Source organism: Pleurodeles waltl, chromosome 1_2, assembly GCF_031143425.1.
Source record: "Pleurodeles waltl isolate 20211129_DDA chromosome 1_2, aPleWal1.hap1.20221129, whole genome shotgun sequence".
NCBI lineage: Eukaryota > Metazoa > Chordata > Amphibia > Caudata > Salamandridae > Pleurodeles > Pleurodeles waltl.
This window is the reverse complement of record NC_090437.1, coordinates 37,923,924-37,942,650: the sequence shown is the minus strand read 5'-3', so window position 1 is coordinate 37,942,650 and position 18,727 is coordinate 37,923,924. Positions and strand designations below refer to the sequence as shown.

General features: G+C 46.2%; 1 protein-coding gene across 2 annotated transcripts in view; it reads left to right on the top strand.

Moving 5' to 3' along the window:
- CENPC (centromere protein C) overlaps positions 1–18,727 on the top strand; it is a 904,489-nt gene that overhangs the window by 723,824 nt on the left and 161,938 nt on the right. For both annotated transcript variants that reach the window (XM_069235766.1, XM_069235758.1), the window contains exon 23: positions 10,433–10,522. In XM_069235766.1, the coding sequence (XP_069091867.1) occupies positions 10,433–10,522 (90 nt within the window). The remainder of the gene's footprint in view (positions 1–10,432; positions 10,523–18,727) is intronic.

Below are 18,727 nucleotides of genomic sequence, written 5' to 3'. Positions count from 1 at the left end.
CTTACACAATAAGGGTCCCCTTTCCCTTAGAAAACTGATCTTTCTTTACTCGCCCCTTAGACCTCTTAGATCTCGTTCTTCTCGACAGGTTTACATCCCTTTCGTCAAGAGATCATGGGGAGGTAATTTGTTCTCCATCAGGGCTGCTCGGCTCTGGAATGCCCTGCCCTTTGAATGCCGTCAGGAATCCTCTGAACTTCTCTTTAGGAGGAAGTTGAAAACCATTCTCTTTCCCAGTTAATCTGCTTCCCCTGGCTCTTCCGACATTCATGGTGTACTTTAGCGCTGGGATGCCCCCGGGTAGCCATGCGCTCTACAAATCTATAAACTAAACTAAACTAAACAGTGGCCCTTAGTCGCCATGCCTGGTTGAAGACGTCTGGCTTTTTGGGTGATGTCCAAGCCAATCTTATAGATGTCCTTGGATGGCACCTTTCTCTTCGGAGAGAATGCAGACTCGGCGCTCAAGCGCTTCAAGGATTCCTGTACTATGGCCAGGTCCTTGGTGCTTACAGCAGCCCCTCGTCCCCCTCAGTTAGCTTCTTGCCCCTTTCATGGCTATGGAAGGGGCACCCTACCACATTCATTCCCATCCAGTGCCCACAGGTAGTCAGCAGTCCAGTCAGTCCACAGCCCCCCCCCCCCCCCACCCTGCAGCTGCCTGCAAACCTTCCTAGTCTCACTCTTTCCCACTGGGGACCAGTGATAGGCAGGATCCGCCATCACCTGCTCTGTTGGAAGTCCACCACGTCAGACAAGAGGGCTTTGTAGATAGTCTGAAGGGGCTAAACTCTCCCCTTCAAGATTACCGCTCCTTCCATGCCACTATCTTATGATCGCATGACGGGGAATCACTTGGCACTTCTCTGAGATGAAGTTACGGCTCTCATGGGCAAGGGAGCCATGAAGAGGGTTCCCTTGCAAGAAGTAGGTTGTGGTTCCCACTCCCGCCACTTTATGTCACCCAAAAAGAACAAAGGCCTCCTCCATATCCTAGACCTTCAGGCCCTCAGTCTCTTCCTCAGGAAGGAGATCAAAATGCTCACTCAGGGTCAGGTTTTATCTGCCCCAGACTCATGAGACTGGCTAATAGCGTTGATCTTGCAGGACGCTTATTTCCATCTTCCCGTCCTGCGTGCCTACAGACGTTACTTGCGGTTTATGGTAGGCCACAAGCACTTTCAGTTCACTGTGCTCCCCTTTGATCTTACCAGCACCCCTCAAGTGTTAACAAGGTGATGTCAGTGGTCGCAGCTCATCTGCGCAAGTCAGGGGTTTGTTTTTCCCCTACATCAATGTTTGGCTGTTGAAGGTGGGCTAGCCCCAGGCTGCCGTCTCCCACCTCCAGAATAAAGCGGACCGCATACATTCGCTAGGGTTCACTATAAACATGCCAAGCCACACCTGACTCCCTCTCAAAATCTCCTTTTCATCTATGCTATTCTAGATACAGTGTAGTTTCGGGTTAATCCTCCTGAGCGGCTAGTCCTAGATATTGAGGCTATGACAAATATGTTTCAGTCTCCTGGAATTCTCTGAGAATAACTCTGAGGCTTCTTGGCCTCATGGTCTCCTGCACCCTGTTGCGTGCTCTGCAGTAGGACCTCAAGTTCCACTGGGCGCAGCATCAGGGGACTCTCTCCGTCATTGTCCAGATCTTGGAGGGAACTGCACGAGATTTGCAGTAGTGGTAATTGAACTACGATTGGGTCAGAGGTAGATTCCTCTCCCTTCTCCAACCAGAGGTGACTGTCGTGACAGATGCATCACTTCTAGGCTGGGGTGGCCATCTGAGAGAGGTGGAAATCGGAGGCATCTGGTCTCTTGCGGAGTCCAGATTCTACATCAACCTGTTGGAGCTGCAGGCAATCAGAATAGCATTGAAAGCATTTCTTCCCACTCTCAAAGGGAAGGTAGTGCTGGTGTTCACCATGGGGTACTGCAACAAGCAGGACGGATGGGGTCGTGAACCCTTTGTCAGGAGGCTCTACACCTCTGGACATGGCTATAACAACAGGGCATATACCTGGTAATTCAACATCTGGCGGGCTCTCGGAAGGCCATAGTGGACAAACTCATCCGACAATGCTTAGGCAATGACAAATGGCTTCTCCATCCAGAGGTGGCCAAGATCTCTTTCAGCAGTGGGGAGAGCCTTCGTTAGATCGGGGACACTCAATGTCAGCTGTATTGCGTGTTGGAGTTTCCAAGGCAACAGTCGCTCAGCAATGCTTTTTGTCTTGAGTGGAACTCAGCTCTTCTGTACGCCTTTCTGCCTATACTACTTCTGCCCAGAGTTTTCTTGGAAGATCAAGAACAACCGAGCCATAAGTGTGAGGGGTACTCCTGCATGTGTAGGACACCCTTAGAAACCTGACTCCATTCCCTGGGCTTTGTAAGTGCAGGGAAGCCATCTTAAGGTATGTAGTGGACACTGGCCAACATGAGTGGTCCAACTACATAATGGCTTCCCCGAACCTAGGCATGTTTGGTTTCAAATGTGTTGGAATCATGCAACTGCTCCAATTCCAGTGACAGTTGCATGATCCCATGTACTCTGGTGTTTCCTTAGAGGATACCCCAGCTCTACCTGTACAGCCTTATGGGGTCTGGCTGCCATTCCATGCTGCTGCCAGTCCCAGACACTCTTCTAACCTCCTGCTGATGAGCCTAACTCAAGTAGGGGGGGAGGCAGAACAAAGGATTTCCTGCAAAAGAGAGGTGTGACCACCTCTCCCTTTGAAATAGATGTCTTTTGGCTGGGGTGGGGTGGCCTCTGAGTGACACCAAGCTGATTTGAAGGGCACATTTGGTGCCCTCAATCAATAACCAGTTCAAGAACCCCTGGTTCCCACTCTGGGGCGACCACACCGAGGGCAGGGGAGTGGCCACCCCCTTGTCCAGCTCCTCCTCTAGGGAGGTGCACAGAGCTCTGCCAGGTGGCCAGTTGACTCTGCCATCTTGGAAACAAGGTAGACAGAGGCCCCTGGAAGCATCTCACTGGTTAGGTCACATAGATGACATCCCTGGCCGCCTCTGATAAGTGGGTCACTACAGAGAGTGACCAACCCCCTTTTAGGGTTACTTAAGAGCTCCCCCGAGGGTGGGTCCTCAGATTTGTCGAGCAAGACTCTTCATGGAACTCTCTGCAAGACATCTTCTGCTCCTGGCCTCCGGAACCGCTGCTGATCTGCTTTTGGATCTGACACAAGACTGTATCCAGTTAGGAGGGCTCCCACTGCAGCATTGTTTCTCAAGCAAGGTTTCTGCATCTGTGGCTGTACATCCTCCAGGGTCACAAGAACTCTGTCTGCATCCAAGAAGCAAATAGGAATCTCCCTTGGAGTGAAGGAGTCACTCACCTGCATCCACATGGCAGCTCAAGACAACAGAGACCGGCTGGTGGATCCTGCTGTCCCATAGAACGACAAGGCTCTGCTCACAGGTGGTCCAACTTATCTTCTGACCAACTTAGGAGACAGTGGACCCTTGTTGCAGCCACTGGAACAGCACCCCTGTGCACCACGACTGTTGTTTTGCCAAGGCTTATTGACTCTTCCTTCAGGAGATCCGCAGACTCCAAGAAGCCCTGACCTCCAGTACTCTGCAACTCCAAGATTAGCTTCCACTCTACAGCCCCTGCAATGTGGGACACCTGTTTTGTTGTACTGCTGAGGGCTCCCTGCAGATCCCTAGTCTTTCTGCCAGTAAGTCTCTTGTGGGGGTCTTCTCTGACTGCTAAAGGCTTGCCCTGACTCCCCTCCACTAGTCACTAGGTCCTTGCTGGTCCCCAAAAACCTACAATCTTCCTTGAAATAACTATTTGTGTTTGCTAAGGCTAGTCCTGGCCACTGACCCACCTGCAATCCGGCAATCAACATGGGATGCCTCATGGGCAACTCCAAAGATCTCCTGCATTCCCCTGAACTCAGGAAATAGACTTCTTCCTTCACCGTCCTGGAGGACCTTCACCTTTAAGAGGGGTGGGCATTGTATACTGCACCGCCTGGATGTCACTGGCTGTACCCTTCTTTTTCAGGTACTTCTCATCTGGAATCCACCCATGGATTCCACTGACCTGGTTGACAGGTCGCAACAGCAGCTGAGCAATCGAGGCTTCACTTGACTCCAATAAAGGTTACCAACGCAACTTTTCCCCCATGCACCTGGGTTCCCTGGTTTAGGTACTCCTGTCTTCTGGGTATCCACTGGTGGGAATACTATCCAACCCTCTTTGTGCCAACTGGTTTCCTCAGGGTCCTCTGGGAAGGGTCCTGAATCCATAAAAATCCAACCTTAACAATCCTGTGTTAGCGTATGAGACAGCCGACTCAATACAAGTCTGCAACCGGGAGCCTGTGGGATTTCTAGTACTTACCTGTGGTTATTTCCTACTCTCGCAGCCCCTGGGATCCTAACACACTTACCTTGGTTGGGCAGCTCTATTCTTAAACCACTTTCTTAGTATATGGTTTGATATACCAACGTCAGGATAGTCTTAGTGTTATAATAAAGAATACTTTATATTTGCAACACCTGGTGTGGTTCTTCCATGTGTGACATCACTGATTGACAATTGTGATACTGCAAGTGCTTTACACTCCTCCTGGATAAGCTTTAGGAGCTCACCACAGCTATCTCTAGAAAGCTTTTCCTATGTGGACACCTAAACACTGTCACTAAGGGTTGCATGGACTCAGTATAGGGTGCCACACCATAGGTATACATCATAAACTGAGCCAGCCTCCTACGGTTGACAGCTTTTGACATTCTGGCCGAAGTCTGTAAAGTTACCCTGGCAGCCAGGCATCCCTCCACCACCCTTGGAAGAAATTTGTAGCATGGTGCACAGAAAAATGCTTTGTCCCCTTTCTGCTCTTCTCTCTGAGGTTCTGTTGTTTATCCTTTCTCCTGCCCAGAAGTGCTCTGCTGTGGGCATTCTCAAAGGTTATCTGCTATCTTTGCGTTTTTGAGGTTGCCTGATCAACCGTGTTTGTTTAAGTCTCCTATTGTTTGTAGATTCCTTAAAGGCCTTACGCATATGTTTCCTTAATCCACTTTCATTATGCCCCAGTTGTATTCGAATTTGGTTCTGACATTCCTAATATGCACTCCTTTTGAGCATCTCCACAGTTGTCCTCTCAGACTTCTCACACTAAGAACAGCCATCATATCTGCCCGCAGGATGAATGAGCTGCAGGCATCGTCATCTAAGCCACCTTACCTTACCTTTCCATCCATCCTGAAAAAGTGGTACTTCATACTAAGGCATAATTTCTGCCAAAAGTGGTTACGCCCTTTCATGTAGGCCAATCCCTCTACTTTTTTGTGCACCCCACAGCCTTCTAAGGAAGAGGAGAGACCCCACTGCCTGGACTCAAAAAGAGGGTTGACGTTCGTAAAAAAATAAAAATAAAAGGCTGCTGGATGGTCAATTCTTTGTTGATTATGAGTGCGAACAAAGGTCGGCAATATAGGAGTGGACCATCCCCCAATGGGTCGTACTCTGTGCATTAAAATGTCCTAGGCACTGGCTTAGAAGCAAACCCCTGAAGGTTTGCATGCTCATTCTACCAAAGCAGCAGCGGTGACCACAGCACTAGCACGCGGAGTTCCAGTCCTTGATATCTGTCAGGTGGCATTGTGGGCATCTGTGCACACTTTCAAGCACTACTGCCTGGATAGTTATGTCCATAGGTACGAGTACTTTGCACGTTCGGTCCTGCAGGACCGTCTAGTTTGATCTTAGTTCACAGACTCACCTCGGGGGATGAAATTGCTTGGGCATCTATTCAAATGTAAAGAATCTGCAGCTAGAAGTCTCTATCAGATAAACATGTTAATTATCTTCGGTAACACCTCATCTTGTAGAGACATATTCTAGTTTCAGATTCCTTACCGACCCACCCATCCTTTGTGCTCTACCAACTGATTTCTAGAAACAGGGACTCCCCTTTCAGGGCCTTAGTTTTGACACAGCACTGGTCACTGTTCTTCATGGGCCTGGGTAGGAAGGTGGCTTTCTTCTAGCATGGTTACCCCCATTTTGGCCTGTTTGTCAGTGTGTTTGTACTGTCTCACTGGGATCCTGCTAGTCAGGACCGCAGTGCTCATTGTTTGTGACCTATATATCAGTGTGTTTTACTGTGTTGTCAGTATGCTTGACTGTGTCACTGGAGTTCTGCTAAGCAGAACTCCAGTGCTTAGGCTCTCTCTGTTTACAAATTTGTCACTAGTGACTCCATATTCCAATTCAGATTGGCACACTGGACCCTCCCCCCTTTCATAAGTCCCAAGTATATGGTACCTAGGTACCCAGGGCATTGGGTCTCCAGGAGGTCCTTATGGGCTGCAGCATTTCTTTTGCCACCCATAAGGAGCTCATACAAACACTCCTTCAGGACTGCCACTGCAGCCTGAGTGAAATAGTGCACACACTATTTCACAGCGATTTTTCACTGCATTAAGTAACTGATAAGTCACCTATATGTCTAACCTTCAGTTACTAAAGGCTAGTTGCAAAGTTACTGTGTGTGAGGGCACCCTTGCACTAGCAAAGGTGCCCCCACGTTGTCCAAGACCAATTTCCCGAACCTCGTGAGTGTAGGGCCATCATTATAAGCGTGCACTACATATATGTCAATACATATAAGTATCTTCACAATGGTAACTCCGAATATGGCCATGTGAGGTGTCTAAGATTGAGAAATGGAACCCCAATCCAATTCTGGCATTGGGGGAGCAATTCCATGCACCCTGGGGGCTCCATCATAGACCCCCCAGTACTGTCAAACCAGCTCTCTGAGGTTTCCACTGCAGCCCCAGCTGCTGCCACCTCACAGACAGGTTTCTGCCCTCCTGGGGATTTAGCAGCTCAATCCCAGGAATGCAGAACAATGCATTTCCTTTACGATAGGTTTGTTACACCCTCTCCCATTGAAAATAGGTGTTACAGGCATGGAAGGGGTATCCTCCCAGAGCCTCGGGGAATGCTTTGAAGGGCACAGTTAGCACAAACTGTGCCCTCCTTGCATAATCCACTCTACACCGGTTCAGGGACCCTCAGTCCCTGCTCTGGCGCCAAACTGGACAAAGGAAAGGGGAGTGACCACTCACCTGTCCATTACCACCCCAGAGGTGGTGCCCAGAGCTCCTCCAGAGTGTCCCCGGTGTTAGCCATCTTGGATTCCAAGGTGTGGGGACCCTCTGGGAGCATCTGAGTGGCCAGAACCAGCAGGTGATGTCAGAGACCCCTCCTGATAGGTGCATACCTGGGTAGGTAGCCAATCCCCATCTTAGGGTTATTTAGGGTCTCTCCTCTGGGTGTTTCCTCAGATTTGGTTTGCAAGACTCCGCCAGGACTCCTCTGCTTCAGCTTCTGACCGTCAGATCAACCGCAGACTGCTCCAGGAACCACTGCAACAAAGTATCCAGGAAGGCTACTGTGACCCTGCAACTTCAGCTCCAGCCAGCAACTGCAACAGTTTCCAGGTTGTGCACACTCTGAGGACTGCCTGTCTTAATTCTGTACCAGAAGGACTGAAATAATCTCCTGTGGAGTGACAGAGTCACTTTCATGCTTCAGCAGGCACCTCTCTGCAACGACAGCCGGTACTCTGGGACTCCTCTCCTGTCGACATGCGTGATCCCTGGAACACAGGTGGTGGACCAAAGTGACCCTGACTGTCCAAAGGTCCAGGTCTCCAAATTTGGTGGAGAGAAGAGTTGCCTCCCCGTGCCAGACAGTATCCCTGTGCAATGCGTCTTCTGCAACTCTTTGGGCTTCTGTGCACTTCTTCCAAAAGTTCTTCGTGCACAGCGTAGCTCAGGTCCCCAGCACTCTATCCTGCGACGCTCAGCTCCCTGAGTTGTTCTCAGGTGGCGTGGGATCCCTTTGTGTACTGCTGCGATGACCGCAGTATACAACTCCTTTGTCCCCGTGTCCTTGGACTCCTGTGGGTGCTGCCTGGTCTTCTGGGGGCTCGCTAAAGTGCTGAGAGCTCCCTCTGTCTCCTCAGTCCAAGTCGAGCCCCCCTATGTCCCTCCTGGGCCCGGGCAGCACCTCTTTGAGGCAAAACGCGTCCTAGTGTGAACCAAGGCTTGCTGGCGGAATCCAGAGACGAAAACAGCCTGCATCCAACAACTCGACGTGGGACATCTCTTGCACCAAACAGGAACCTGCAGCTGTCTTCTTCGGTGCATTTCTGCACTTTTCTTCTAAACGGAGAATCCACTTTCGCACCTTCATCCAGGGTGCCAGGGGTTCCTCTTCTTCCTGGACTCTTCATCAACTTCTGGACTTGGTCTCCTCTCTCCACAGGTCTTCAGGTCCAGGAATCCATTGTTGATTTCTTGCATTCTTGCTTGGTTTTTGCATAATCCTTTACCACGACTTCTAATGTGTTCTGAGGAAACTTGCAGTACTTTACTCCTGTTTTCCTGGGCTCTGGGGTGGGGTATTTTACATACCTTTGGTGTTTTCTTACACTCCCAGCGCCTCTCTACACATTACACTTGCCCAGGGGGGGAAACCGACATTCACATTCCACTATTTTAGTATATGGTTTGTGTTGCCACTAGGCCCTTTGCAATCTACTGTGTTTTTCACTGTTTGCACTATTTTCTGACTGTGTACTTACCTGATTTTGGTTACTAGTGTATATATTGTATATAACCTCCAGTAGGAGCATTGCCTCTAAGATATTTTTGCCCTTGTGTCACTAAAATAAAGTACCTTTATTTTTGGTAACATTGAGTATTGTCTTTTCTTGTGTATAAGTAGTGTGTGACTAAAGTGGTATTGCAAGAGCTTTGCATGTCTCCTAGTTCAGCCTTGGCTGCTCTGCTGCAGCTACCTCTAGACAGTCTAAGCTGCTAGACACTGCCTTCATTTCACTGAGGTGTATCACTGGACCTGGTATAAGGTGTAAGTACCTCTGGTACCCACTACAAAACAGGCCAGCTTCTCACATCCTGCTCTTCTGGCGTGGAAGGTCGTGAAAAGAACCGTCTTCAGTGCGCCCGGGTGGTGCCTATATAGGACCCACGGCGTGATATCCAGCACCAACGATGGACGTGGAACCGATTGACACCACCTAATGTCAGGCAGGGGTACTGCTCAAGAAAAATCTCTGGATCCAGTCTGACGCCTGAAGTAAATTCAAAAGGTAAGGAATCTGCAAGTAGAATATGTCTCTACCGGATAAGGCGTTACCAAAGGTAATTAACTTGCTCATCCAACATGAGGGTAATTTTGCCTTCTCTGTACTGCAACACTTTCTGATTTGAGCGCACTCATCAGAAAGTCTACCTTTGGGAGATACAATATCTATACGAAAGATGAGGAATCTGCAGTTAGTAGTATCCATCAGAAGAATAACTTATTTAACTTTGGTAATGCAATTTTATTGGTACATACTATATCTGTTTACATTTTCCTTACTCACCTCCCTGTTCTATTGTGTGGAGTCTTGCAGTATGTGGCACGCTGTCATCTACAGGTTGTTCGTGGTTCTCTGAGTCTGAGGGAACAAGAGGACAAACATTAAGAAACTGACAATGTGCATGGGTGGTGCTTAATGCTGCTTTGTTTCTCTTTTTCATCACTTCTGGGGTAGTATGGAGTCACCACAGTGCCACATGGCTCCACCCATAAGCGCTGAGGAAGCATTGTTGGAAAAATCTTCATATTCAGTCTGCCACCTCGAAGTATACTAGGGCTGAGGAATCTGTGGTTAGATATTCGTTTTTAAGCGACTGGTTAATTATTGAGTTGCAAAATGTGCCTTTAACATATATTCTAAAGCCTACAATGTTTTTGAATTCATTACCAAAAGGGTGGGTATCTCATCAAGGATTTCTGAGGTCCAATTAAGTCTAAGACTTTCCCCTCACACACATTGATTAGGCATTGCTGACATTAGACTATCTTGCACAGTCTTTTTCGGTTATAATTTGCCGACATCCTGTCGATTCTTGGTGGTTTATTACTATTGTTTATGTTCGAGACTTTAGGTAAAAGCTAGGGTGTGCAAGAAAATAAGCTTACATTACTAAAGTATTCTCTCTTTCTAGAGCTTTGTCCCAGGAAAAATAATCCTAAAGACACATCCTTTTACTCATTCAATTGATTTGTTTGCCGATCTGCTGATGGAAGAGTATTAGTAGTAAAGTTAATCAGGAAAGGCAATAAAGTTTCAGCTGCTAGATGTGTATGTTTGTGGCTGTTATTGTGCCATCTCTATTGTCACTATATTGTCAACTTTGTACCTGTTGTCACACTTCAGCAGCTTCAAGTGCGAACAAAGTCAGGATTGCAACAGAGAGCAGAATATACAATTCAAGGTTAAATGATAACTGTAATAATTGATATTGTTCTTTCTACTTATTTAAAGCTAAATACTTACTGTTAAATATGTTTTCTATTTTTAAGATTACGTATTGATTCCTGCTGAAATTCCTCCAACTAGAACACAACCAACTACTGTAGTGGACGCGGTGGATGGCAATGAAATCTATTTGGGTAAAGATTCTACTTGGAAGTTAAAATTTGAATCTACAAAATGGTGTGGACTCTTGTGTCGTATACCCACTTCTTTCTTGTGCATGCAAGTCAGTCTCCTTTAAAGATTAAGCTGGATCAGTTACCTTCCAAAAGCTATTGTCTTGGCGTATGCGCAGACCAGCCACAATTCAAGATTCTGTTCCCCACGTGAGCATGCACCACATGATTCCCTATATCGGTTACTAAGCTTCTTTTTTGAAACACACTACCTCTGACTTCCTTGAGACCCCTCTTGAGCTCAGATACCTTGTTGTTTCTTTCGAATTTTCCCCAGGCTCTCTTTATTGCTATCTTTGAACGTCAGTGGACATGTGTTAAAGATCTTGGACACTGCAGAGATAAATTGCCAGCATGTACCTGATAAACCAGAGACAAACTGCTTAGTTTTGTCATTGCTTTTGTTTTTAGTAATTAAATGACTTTATGCTGAATAGTCTTAGTGGTCAAGGAGAAAAAAAAAATTGAAGTAGCAGTACAATTTATGAATGTCAAAATTAGAGTTCATGAACTTGGGGCAGCCCAAAAATTGATTTAAAAAGTAATAAATAAAAACCTTAAAGCCCTTTGGGAGAGCAAGATTCACTGTGGAGTAGGAACCTCCAAACTGGAGTTTACACTTTTTTGGGAGCACCTCGCTCTTTCCTGGGGCTATTTTTGTGGCTTTTGCACACATACATTGAGCATTAGGCACACATATTCTTGATTGATGTCCTTTTAACCATTCCCCGTAAAATTTTAAGTAGGCCTTAGTGTTAGTGTACTATAATCACTGGTGGGTGAAGGACAAGTGTTCCACTGGCTGCCTCAAAGAGGAGGCTCATTAACATTTTTAACTCGATAATGGTGAATTTCAATCAAGGTTTACTCTCTGTGATGCCTTTAACCCTGTGGTCAGGGGAAATGCCATAATCTACCTGCAAAATAAGGAACAAAACAGAAAGGTTGCCACTGTGGCGCCTGAAGCCATCTCCATCTCCTTGATATTGAACTGAAATATTTTACCATTAACTATAAGTTGAAATTTCAGCAGATTGAAGTTAATACTAAAGTACAGTGCCACAGATGCAGTGAAGCTGTTGCAAATGGCGGAGCGTAGAATATGGTTTTGGTGACTAAATTGGTAAATTATATACTGGCTCGCTGCATATGTCAAAGTAACCAAGCTTGTGATTGGAGTCAGTGATTTTCAGTTAGTGTTGTTTTCAGGGACGTGTAAGGTGGGAAATATGTTGATTGCCTATTGTAGGTAGGCCTGCTTGGTTGGACACCAAAAAGAGTTGGAGTGACTGAAATACTTTATTGGGGATCTCCCAAGAATTTGCTTAATGACACGGATGTGTGGAGATAGACCTCATATTGCTGAGTACTTATCAGAGGCCATGGAGTGCATGCAAATGAGGGAATTTGTGTTCAACCTAAGGATTTTCCTTGATTTTTATTTTATTTTTATTTTTTAAAGAAAATTGCCATTATGACTGTTTCTAGCTCAAAAATCTGTTGATTCAGACAGCAGCTCCTACCCTGATGATTTACACACCCTATTAATTACAGTTGTACCCGAGGTAGGTATGCCAGCTGACTAGTGCTCTTCATATTATCCAGTTCCCATTATCAGTGTTGAGACCAGTGTCCTTGCTATGGCCCTCGTCAACAAGTTGGCAGGGGATTTGAGACCCAGATCAAAATGATGTTATGCCCAACTGTGCAATTAAATATAATTTTAGGTTCCCAACAGCTCCTGCTTTCACATCAGAGGCCCACTAGCTCAAGTCGCTTTCAAAAAGGTGTTTGGTTGGTTTGACAGAATATATTTCCTTGTCATTCAGAAAATGAAATCTGGTCACAGTTTATAGTGTTTTTTTTTTTTTAAAGATGTTATACGAGTGCCCTGGGGCAAGGATAAAGGGGAATGGAGTTATGTGGGTCCCTTTTTCTTTTGAGACGGGACACAAAAAGGATGCCCTGTCTTACCCTTATTACTTGCTATCGCCATAGATCCACTGGTATAATCTGTCAAACATGATACATAGGTGTAGGGTTTGGTAGGAGGATGCCTTTGAGGACACTGTGTATGATATACTCCCTTTCCTGTTTTGTCAGAATTGGGATGGTACAGGGACTGATTGAGATAAACAAATTCATCCGTAGGCTCTCTTGCCTGGGGATCATTTGGGTAAAGTCTTTTGTCTTACAGGTGCCATACAGGGACTAACCAGTGACCAGGCATACTTGCCTGGGAGCCAAGACAGTTGCCTTTAAAGGGCAAGGTTGATGTGAACTGGGCTTGCAGCATGATCCCCCTGCAAGAAACACACTCATTCCCAGTTTTTATCTTGGGTCGAATGGTTATGTTCAAAATGGTTGGCCATCCTAGGGAATGATCTACTCTGCAGAATTGTACTTAATGAATACCTGATCACTTTGCCCATAGAGTCACAGAGACCATTCCCTCATCCCTGTGGGCAGTTAAGATACCAAGAGTAATCTTAGGCAAATATTACCAATCAGTATTTGCTAAGAGTTTGGGAATGGTGGCCATTAGTTCTTGTTAATTGGTATCACACTTTATAGTTATAAAAGACTGGCAATTTGTGCACAGAGAATATAGAGTAAGTTGGCTAGAATGTGCAATTGACTAAATTGTGCATTATCTGTCGAAGTCAGTCTCCTAAATGTCCTTTAGGAAGTCTGAGTACCGTTGGTCTTTCCCTATTTCACCAAAATGATGGCTGACTTCTGATCTAAGGCATTGAAATGGCATAGATGGGATGGTTAGCTCAATCGTAAGACCACCTTCCGGTCTGGAATGCCGTTGGGATCCTGTATTTGGTTGATGTTTGGTCTGATGAGCTCAAGAGATTACTGACTTAGCTCATTGTAGATTTTGAATTTCATAAGTCCCATTGTTATAAATAGCTTCAGTAAAGACGTGCTTGGATCATATCAGAAATCCTTGATAGCCCATGACTCATAACAGACAGCCTAAATTCCAAATGTGTGTCCCAATTCTGTAAGGCCCTCAAAACCAATGGCTTGGACCATTTTACCAGCTTGATAGAATACCGAGTGCACAAAGTAGGAACACTGATGAAAGAAGAGTGGAGGGAAGGCCAAGATGTTTCCAAGAAAAGTAAAATTTGTGACCAAGTATCATTTGATCTTATCCAAGTACCCTTAAAGAGTATACATCATGCCAGAGTAGTTGTGAAAGATGCAAAAGATTCAGGACATTCTGGGACACGGTTGATGATCCCAACTTGGCGAATGGACCCAAAGTGTTATCAAAACCTAACATTTGCATTGTCTCTTTTCTGGATTCACATGCTGTGCATTATTCCGCCATGTAGTATTTGGGTCCAGAATTCTCTAGTATGTTATAGTCCTTGTTTTCTTTTTCTTTTTTGTTTGCTTAGTCCTTCCTCTCTTTTTTGTTTTGTTGGTGGGCATCAACGCTACCTCCATTTGGTGTCCCTTATGACGTTGCATCCTTCCTCCTGAAGCTAACACCTTTGGTTGCCATCTTCCGATTTGTTTTTTCCACCTTTGGGTCTTGAAGCTGGCCAAAGGCTCTCCAACACAGACAAGTAGCTTGCTAGGAAAAAGTGGGGAAAACTTCTAAAAAAAAAAAAAAAAAAAAAAGTTACCGACACAGTAACCTGAAAGGAAGATTAAGCTTAGTAGAATGCCCGGTCAGGGTGCTCCCTGAAGGGCTTCGATGGAGAAAACACTGCTTCAGTTTTGTAAGAACTACCACCACAATTTTTCTCAAAAGAAAATGCACCCAGTCCACAACCTTGGTCTCCCTGTGGATCACCGAGCGAGGACTGCAATGCTTGCTCGGCATTAACACCGAAAACAATGACGGGTAAGGGAGAGACAGAGAAAGGCCCACTACAGCATGTAGAACCAGCAGACAACACCATCTTTGAGAGGTCAGGGCCATTCTAGCAAAGAGGAGGATTATGTCGCCAAGGAAGCATGAGAAGAGACGTTAGACACGGAGATGAAGTTCGTCGACATTGAGGAACAGGCGCAAAGTAGAAGAGGTGAGGAAAGGGAGCCTTTGAGTGCAAAAAAATCATCCAAGTCAAAGAAATCTCACTTACTGGTGTCAAGGGAAGCAGCTGTGTTAAAACATCCACCGCCGGCAGGCATGCCGCAAGAGGAGTCGTCCCACAGATCCCACGAGGTGGGATAAGGTGGAGGAAAAACTCCAGAAAAACCAAAGGAGTTGAAAGACATACAGGATAAAGACACTTCGATGTTTAAAAGAAATGGGTCAAAACATGAGCACCAAAGCTCGACAACCACTATATCATTGAAATATTCTTCAACAGACAAGTGGAAGACTCCCAGTCTTGATTTTGAAGAATGGGTCACCAAAATCAAGGGAAAGCGAAGAAGAATGTCTGCACTTCTCCCCCCCCCCCAAAAAAAAAAAAGGAGTTTAATGGTCTCAAGGGGACTTTGGGGACATAGGGGTCGAGGAATTGGAAACCCACTGACCCCTGCAACTCAAGAAGAGGATGAAGAACTTTTCTATGAAGAAAAGGAAGACCAACTCATGGAAAGCTTCCAAGATTCGGAAGCTCAGTACACGGATCAATGGCAGGAATTAGCAGCTGACTCCCCAGTGGAGGGAATAGACTCCTACCCATTGATGCCTTCACCTCTTGATGACGGGCTTGTACAATCAAGTACAATCAAGTCATAAAACATGCTGCTGATAAATTTTGGGTTCAGTTGCCGGAAGAAAAACCACAGTAATGTTTTCTCTTGGAAACATCAATACCAAAACAGGCAAGGAAGCAATTTCTGCCTATGCTCCATAGTTTTCGGGACTAGGGAAGGGAAATATTTTAGGAGCCTGCCACTTGCAGAGGGGTGACCTCAAGAGCTGAGAAAAAAAAAAACTCAACAAAGGATCCAGCTTATATTAAAGGGTAAGTACCAGCAGACTGTATGATCTTCTCAACAGCAAGGAGAAGAGCCAGTGTAACAACAACATTGGGTCCTCCTCAGCAAGAAATGGAGCTTATGGGGCGGAAAGTGGAACACGGTGCTGTTGACCAGTGGCACACTCCAGTGTTTTCTTGAACCACCATACACACCAGCATTGGAAGGAAATTGGAGAGCTAATGAAGCACCTCCCAGAACAGTACAGGAAGAGGGCTGCACAATTGGTGGATAATGGCAAAATTATAACCAACACTTGCCTGAAGACAGCTCTGGACGCAGCTGATACATCCAGCTGTCAGATGATGATGGGGTAACCCTCAGAAGGCAATCATGACTAAGAATCTCAGTATTTAAACCAGATGTACAGGCCAGCATTCTTAATAGCCTAATAGAAGGGGAACAACTTTTTTTGCAGGTCAGTGGATGACATGCTGAATCAATTAAAGAAAGATAACGAGACAGCAAAATCGATAGGCACTGCAGTTTTGGGGAGGAATGCGTAGGGGAACACCACCATTATTGTGATCTGTCGGAAGGGTAAGCTTTCAGATGGGAAACACATGTAGGAGGCTGGCTCAGTATATGGTGTACACTTATAGATGAGGCACCCTGTACTGAGTCCAGGCAACCCTTAGTGATAACGTGAGTGGTTCTAGATAACCAGAGCACTCAGGGGGTAGCTGTGAAGAGCAGCTAAGGCTCATCTAGGAGGTTGTAATGCAATTGCATATACAACATAGATCAGTCAGTGATGTACACACAACAAAAAAACACACCAGTGTTAGACAAATAAGGTATTATTTATTAAAACTCAGGCACTAAACTAACTTTGGTATACACACAAAAATATACTTAGTAACATGTAAGTAAAATAATAAAATAACATGGGCCCCTATAGGGGGCCATACCACATACTAAAAAAATGTAATGTGAAAGTTACTGCTAACCAAGACTACCACCCAACATCAGGGGAAGCAGTAAAATACCAAAGGTAGGTAGCTAGGATTACCCATTCGCCTGTGTGGAGAGTAGTAATCCAGGGTCAGTGCCCATAGAATAACATGGGGAAGTTGCGGTTGGAGTTTTCGCGTTTTAGGACCCTTTCCAGAGGACCCACAGGAAACCCCTTGGGACCAGGGAGATTGGATAGTGCCCCCACCAACAAGCCTTGGCAGTGGCAAACAGACGGAGTGCAGAGGGTTTCCAGCCAAGCAGCTCCAGCGAGAGACCCTAGACTTCTCAGATGCAAAGAAGACAGGTCAAACTTTTGGAGAGCTAAAGAACCATCACCTGTTCTGAAGAGCCTTGAAGAGTTAGTGGGACAGCATGATCCACAAACTGGTTGTCAGCATTGAGGTGTCTGCGGATGCAGGAGATTGATTCCTTTACTCCAAGGGCGATTCCTACTTGCTGTCCTAATTGTAGGCGGAGTCCATGTGACTCTGGTGGATGCACACTCACTGCGGTTGCTGAGTTGTTGCAGTGCACGAGTACAAAGTTGCAGTAAGAGACTTCCTACCAGTTGCAGTCTTGTCTTGGTTCCCGGCAAAGTCCAGCAGAGGTTTCAGTGTCTGGGTTTCATAAGTGTCTTGCAGATAAGACTTGGAGACAAATCTTGTTCTTGCAGACAAATCTAGGGTCCCATCCGTCCTCAGGGGAACCCTTAAGTAATCCAGGAAGGGGGTTGGAACGTTTCTGCAGTGACCCATAAATGGGGGTGAGGGGGGCAGCAAGGACGCTAACCTGGTTGAATGCCCAGTCAGATGCTCCCAGGGGGGCCTCTGCTAGTCTAACTTCCAAGGTGGCAGAATCAAGTGGCTACCTGGAAGAGCTCTGGGCATCACCCTAGGGGCACAGATGAACAGGGGAGTGGTCACTACCCTTTCCTTCGAGTGTTTCACTCCAGAGCTGGGACCAGTGGTCCCTGGACTGGTGCAACCCAGATTATACAAGGAGGGCACCAAACGTGCCCTTCAAAGAGGTCCGGTGGCATGGCGAGGCAATCCCTCCCCAGCCTAATAACACCTATTTCCAAAGGAGAGGAGGTTGCACCTTTCTCCTACAAGAAATCCTTTGTGCTGTTGTCCCCTGCTCGATCTGGGGGCTGCAGAAGCGCAGGCTGCACAGACCCTGGAAGACTGGTAGAAGCAGAACGGGGGATCATCTGAGGAACCCCCACAGTGCATGGAATCATGCCACCAATACTGGAATCAGTATTAGGGTATGATTCCAACATGTTTGATACCAAACATGCCCAGATTCGGAGTTACCATTATGTAGCTGGACCACAAGTAGTGACCAGTGGCCAGTACATAGATAAAATGGCTTCCCGACACTTACGATGTCCAGGGAATTGGGACTGGAGTTCGTAGGGGCACCCTTGCTCATGCAGGGTTGCTCACTGTGAGCAGCTGGCCTGGCTTGTAGTGGGTACCTGAGGTACTTACACCTTATACCAGGTCCAGTGATCCACCTTAGTGAAATGTAGGCAGTGTCTAGCAGCTTAGGCTGTCTAGAGGTCGGTGTAGCAGAGCAGCCAAGGCTGAACTAGGAGATATGCAAAGCTCTTGCAATACCACTATGGTCACACACTACTTATACACAAGAAAATACAATACTCAGTGTTACCAAAAATAAAGGTACTTTAGTTTAGTGACACAAGACCAAAAATATCTTAGAGGCTATACTCCCTTTGGAGGTAAGTATTATACATAATATATACAATAGTCACCTAAATCAGGTAAGTAAACAGTCATAAAATAGTGCAAACAGTGAAAAACACAATAGGTTGCAATGGGCCTAGGGCAACACAAACCATATACTAGAATAGTGGAATGCGAATGTTGGCTTCCCCCCTAGGCAAGTGTAGTGTGTAGAGGGGTGTTGGGAGTGTAAGAAAACACCAAAGGTAAGTAAAGTACCCCACCCCAGAGCCTAGAAAAACAGGAGTAAAGTACAGCAAGTTTCCTCAGAACACACTAGGAGTCGTGCTAAAAGATTATGCAAAAACCAAACAAGACTGCAAGACGGCAACAATGGATTCCTGGACCTGAAGATCTGTGGAGAGAGGAGACCAAGTCCAGAAGTCGATGAAGAGTCCAGGAAGAGCAGGAGCCCCTTCTAACCCAGATGAAGGTGCAAAAGTGGATTCTCTAGTTAGAAGAAAAGAGCAGAAATGCACCAAAGAAGACAGGGGTGGGTTCC